This window comes from Rhinopithecus bieti, unplaced genomic scaffold (genome assembly GCF_001698545.2).
Source record: "Rhinopithecus bieti isolate Rb0 unplaced genomic scaffold, ASM169854v2 scaffold_68834, whole genome shotgun sequence".
Lineage (NCBI taxonomy): Eukaryota > Metazoa > Chordata > Mammalia > Primates > Cercopithecidae > Rhinopithecus > Rhinopithecus bieti.
The window spans coordinates 280,327-286,209 of record NW_016826182.1 but is presented as its reverse complement, the minus strand read 5'-3'; the positions used below and the strand labels follow the sequence as shown (position 1 = coordinate 286,209).

General features: G+C 34.6%; 1 protein-coding gene across 5 annotated transcripts in view; it reads right to left on the bottom strand.

Moving 5' to 3' along the window:
• The window catches only part of GLMN (glomulin, FKBP associated protein), a 56,330-nt gene that overhangs the window by 818 nt on the left and 49,629 nt on the right, over positions 1-5,883 (bottom strand). For 3 of the 5 annotated variants that reach the window (XR_001883627.1, XR_001883628.1, XR_001883629.1), the window contains 2 exons: positions 1,191-1,301; positions 382-464 (listed from right to left, as the gene is read on the bottom strand). Coding sequence is in view for 2 of the 5 variants with exons in the window: in XM_017863324.1 (XP_017718813.1) it covers positions 382-464; positions 1,187-1,301 (198 nt within the window). In the remaining 3 variants the exon portion in view is untranslated. Of the gene's footprint in view, positions 1-381; positions 465-1,186; positions 1,302-5,883 lie in introns of all 5 variants that reach the window. The other 2 variants (XM_017863324.1, XM_017863325.1) reach the window with 1 other exon arrangement.

Sequence of the window (5,883 nt, the reverse complement as noted above, 5' to 3'; positions counted from 1 at the left end):
CTGCAATGCCAAGAAAAAGTAATGTTATTAATGCTGCCTTTAAAGCCAAACAAAGCAAAACATAGAAAAGATTTCAGCTGGAGGTAGCTTAGGAATATTTAAGACCAGGTACAGTGGTTCACACCTGTAATTTCTGTGCTTTGGGAGGCTGAGGAGAGAGGATTACTAGAGGCCAGGAGTGGGAGACCCTATCTCTACTAATTAGCCAGGCATGGTGGTGTGCACCTGCAGTCCTGGCTAATCGGGAGTCTGAGGTGGGAGGATCACTTGAGCCCAGGGAGTTGAAGCTGCAGTGAGCCACAATCATGCCACTGCACTGCAGCTTGGGCAAGACAGCAAGATCCTGTTTCTAAAGAAAAAGGAAAGAAAATTTCCGATCACCTTAAGCTGCATTTCAGGAGGCATATTAGGGATCTCTTCTCCACCTACAGTTATAGAACAAAGATCTTTAGATTTCTGGGCCTCTGTAAGAAAAGAAAAAAAAATCATGTGTGACACTTAAAAAACTCTCATATTAACAAATGTATAAGCTACTTTCATCATTCACTAACTTAAAACTAAACGTGTCAGTTATTTGTAAAAATTAAGTCCACTGTTTAACAGCTCAGGGTATACTGAAGCTATAAGCAAACAGAACGAACTATCAAAATTTTGCAACATGTGAATTAATGCTTCTTTAGATAAATAGCATTATTTTGGCATGTATAGGATTCATGAAACTATTTTCTTTAGTATATAATCAATTATAGCCATTATACTAAAAAAGACAATTTCTGGAAATGCCTATAAAAGCACCATCACAGATACATAGAAGAGATCACATGATTGTTATAGAATTGTTGACTTAAAAAATTCTGGATCTAAGATTTTTTTCATAATTTGTATGGATTTACTTGAGGGTGAAATGCAATACCAAAGGAATGCTACCCAAATGGAAATAGCTGTAATACAGATTCTTAGAGCTTGAGGCTTTAAAATATACACTTTAATTTGGTTTAAGTCTTCATTAACCTGATTTTAGGTAAATTAGCTTATAGATCTGCTAAGAATTTTAATTATAAATAAAATGGCTTAGCTGTTACGGTCTCTAAACAAGTATAAGATTTTTAAAAAGTTCTTAAATTTGAATGACAGTTGCAAAATTGGACTACTTTTATACCTAACTGAAGACAAAATTGCACATTACCAACCTTGGCTATTTTAATTTCTGCTTCATAATGTGCTTTTGACATATTAAGTCCTATATGAAGTGGCTTTAAGAAATTATTCTCAATATTTCCAAGTTCTGTCCATAATCCAGTCTGTTAAGAATAAAAGAATGAGTTTAGTTCAACAATGATTGACTACTACTATTAAACGTGTTAAAAGCTCGCAAAATAAAAAATGAAACATGGCCCTTTTCACAGTGGACTTCACTATTTACTAATTACATTTATTACTGTATCTAGTTATGTGAATACCAATGAAAAAAAATGTACTTGGGGCACTACGCTTATCACTGCCCCATTTGGATAGCTCCTGGTTTTGAGATCTGTTAACTTAAGTTTTATTTATGAGAAAATTATTTGAAAATAAATTCACAGACATCTCTTCCTCTATGAGCCATCCCCACAACGACTCTACCTTATTTATGCCTTCATCCCATGTATGACCTTTCAATTAATATCCTCACCACGGATCTAGTTCTAGAGGATGGAAACTTTTCTAATACCCAGCTAATCTGAACCTCCTTGGTGACCAAAGTAGGTGAAGATTTTATCTGTTGAGGACAGCTTATTTTGTCACGTATCTTAAGAGCATTTTCTCTTACAGTACTTAAAGGAGTCATGAAGTCTTAATTTTATTTTAAAAAATAGAGAAAAGAAAATCCATTGGTACTTCTGAGTTTCCAGGTACTCTTTACAAAGGAAAATGTCTTAGATAAAAAAGGGAAACTTAGGGACCCAATTTATCCTTAACTAGAATAATGAACTACTTGATAACCTATTGTGTAATGAGCTTATTTTGACCCAAGTAGTATATAACATGTTACTTGTAGCATTCCAAATAAAATCTACACATGTCTATGCTGAATAACTGATAATGTCTCGTATATATACTTTTCATTTCAGTCATCTTTTCTTATTTCTCCTATACTAACAGGAAAAGTAGAATTCTAGAGAGGATCTAAAACCCTCAAAAATATGCATACCTTTTCACTCAGCATCTACAAACTTATCTTGGGGAAATAAAGATGGATGTTATAATTCTACTGCAGATGTTTTTAAAAATGTTTAAGTAGTGAAACATTAGAATTAAAATAACTTATGACAGGCAGTTCATAGTAAATTGACACATTAACATAATGGAAAAACTATACAGTCATTAAAATACTGTTTTTCAGTACATATTGGTGAATGGGAAAAAAGGTTATAAAACAGTGTGATTCTTTTAGTATGATCTCTTTTTCTTTTAAAAAAGAAAAAATGTACAGATGTATTAACACAAAACCTAGGAGGGAATACAGTATATCAACAATGGTGTAATTTTGATTACTATTCTTTTTTTATCTTGATTTTTAAATAATGGATGTTTTAGTTGTATAATTTTTAAATTGTTAAGTGGAAAGTTTTCTTAACCTCTCATGGCAAATTTGGGTTATATGCAGCAGGAATTTCCTTAACCAGTGTAGTCACACAGTATAACAAGCATATTACTCTTATGTGCACCGACTGCTCTCATTTCTCCTATTTTTACCTCTATCTAGCCTTTTTCTTTTACTGATACATATTTTACATATTTATGGGTACATGTATTTGTTACATGCATAAAATATATAATAATAAAGCCAGTATTTGGGGTATCCATCCTCTTGAGTATTCATCATTTCTATGGGTTGGTAACATTTCATGTCCTCTCTTCTAGCTACACTGAAATATACAATATATTGTTGCTAATTATAGTCACTCTAATGTGCTATCAAGCAATACAGCTTGTCTTTTATCTAACTCTGTGCCCATTCACCAGCTTCTCTACATTTTCCCCTCCCATGCTCACACTCTGATATCAATCATTCTATATTCTGTATCGACGACATCAAATTTGTCAGCTCACACACGTGAGAATATGTGATACTGTCTTTCTGGGCCTGGCATATTTCAACATAATGACATGTAGGTCCATCCACATTGCTGCAAATAACAGGCTTTTATTCCTATTTACGTCCAGCCTTTTCTTCACCATTTTGTATTCCCTGCCCCCCAACTTTTTTTTTACCTTTTACTTTGCATTCACCTCTGGGTTTATAGGCAGAACTCACTGCAACCAATGGCTTTCAAGACTAGGTTACTGATGACTCTCTCTTACCCACTAAAGCACATTTGAACATAAAGAGTATGGAGAAAACACCTAGCTTTGACAAAAGGAAACATTTTATTATATTTACTTTTCAAAAATAAATAAAATACTAAATATGGCTGGAATCCCCTTTATTCAAGAGGCAGCCATTAGCTAAAACTTGAATGTTTTGCATTCCTAATGTATCACTTAATTTTTCATATTTAAAAGCACATAAATGATATCATACTGTATATAACCTGCTTCAGCTTCCTTTTGTCAATCTTAAGTTTTGAGTTATTTATGTTGTAGCTCTAATTTCATTTTAATTGCTGCATATACATTCCATTATATGGAATTTATGTTACTAAGTTTTTAGTATTTCAAAATAATGCAGCATTTACACTGCTGTATGTTTTCCTATTCCCACAGGATACTGTTTTCAAATTATTTTGCCATGACTCTCAGTAAAAAATAGGTTTTACATTACAACTCAACACACATTTATTTATATAGTTGAAATAAAAGTTTTCCCTCAAATCCTTTCCACATAACACATTTAATCTTAATACTTTAATGTAGAAAAATGGAGAATAAGCGATTCAAAATAAATATCAGACAGATTTTATAAAATAAATGAGTGTGCTTGACTGCTCATGATGTAATTTCAGTCTAATTCACTATTGAGCCTGGTTCTTTTTGTTTATTTTTCAAAGTCAGGTCTGTTGTGGTACTGTTTATATACAGTAAAATATAAGCTTCTAGCTATACACTTCTGAGCTTTGACAAAGATATATAGTGATATAAAGTCAAGTAACCACTGCTGCTGTAAAGACATTCCCATGACCCAGAAATTTTTGTGCCCCTTTGTAGTCAGTTTCCTCCCACCTCCAGCAACCAGCAATCTGATTTTGTTAATGTAATTTTGCCTTTTCCAGAATGCCATAAGTGGAATTAAAACCATTCGTGGAAGAAATTGACAAAATTCTAAAATTTATACAGAAAAGGTAATGGATTTAAAACAGCCAATACAATTTTGAAAAGAAGAACAAAGTTGGCAGACTCACATTACTTGAGTTCAAGACTTCCTAAAAAGGAATAGAACAGAATAATTTCTTCCTATAAAGGAATCAAGACAATGTGGTATTGGTAAAAGAATATATATAGGTAAATGGAATAGAGTCCAAAAATAGACCCATACTTATGATTTTTGACAAAGTTGCCAAGATAATTCAGTAAATTAAGGATAACCTTTTCTACAAATAGTGTTGAGGTCAAAATAAAAGAAGAAAAATCTCTCAACCCATATCTCACATCACATAAAAAGTTTACTTGAAATGGGTCATTGACGTAAGTGTAAAACCTAAAACTATACAATTGCTACAAGAAATTATCTCTGTGGGGGGTGTGCCCAAGATGCCTGAATAGGAACAGCTCCAGCCTCCAGCTCCCAGTGTGAGCAACACAGAAGATGGGTGATTTCTACATTTTCAACTGAGCCTCCGCTGCTGATACCCAGCCAAACAGGGTCTGCAGTGGACCTCAAGCAAACGCCAACAGACCTACAGCTGAGGGTGCTGACTGTTAGAAGGAAAATTAACAGAAAGGACACCCACACCAAAACCCCATCAGTACGTCACCATCATCAAAGACCAAAGGCAGATAAAACCACAAAGATGGGGAAAAAGCAGTGCAGAAAAGCTGGAAATTCGAAACATCAGAGCGCATCCCCCCCTCCAAAGGAACGCAGCTCATCGCTAGCAACGGAAAAAAGCTAGACCGAGAATGACTTTGACGAATTGAGAGAAGAAGGTTTCAGTTGATCAAACTTCTCAGAGCTAAAGGAGGAACTACGTAACCAGCGCAAAGAAACTAAAAACCTTGAAAAAAGATTTGACGAATGGCTAACTAGAATAACCAATATAGAGAAGTCCTCAAAAGAACTGATAGAGATGAAAACCATAACATGAGAACTACATGACAAACGCACAAGCTTCAGTAACCAACTCGATCATCTGGAAGAAAGAGTATCAGCGATTGAAGATCAAATGAATGAAATGAAGCAAGAAGAGAAGTGTAGAGAAAAGAGAGTAAAAGGAAATGAACAAAGCCTCCAAGAAATATGGGATTATGTGAAAAGACCAAATCTACATCTGACTGATGTGCCTGAAAGTGATGGGGAAAATGGAACCAAGTGGGAAAACACTCTGCAGGATATCATCCAGGAGAACTTCCCCAACCTAGGAAGGCAGGCCAACATTCAAATTTAGGAAATACAGAGAACGCCACAAAGATACTCCTCGAGAAGAGCAACTCCAAGACACATAATTGTCAGATTCACCAAAGTTGAAATGAAGGAAAAAATGTTAAGGGCAGCCAGAGAGAAAGGTCAGGTTACACACAAAGGGAAGCCCATCATACTAACAGCAGATCTCTCAGCAGAAACTCTACAAGCGAGAAGAGAGTGGAGGCCAATATTTAACATTCTTAAAGAAAAGAATTTTAAACCCAGAATTTCATATCCAGCCAAACTAAGTTTCATAAGTGAAGGAGAAATAAAATCCTTTA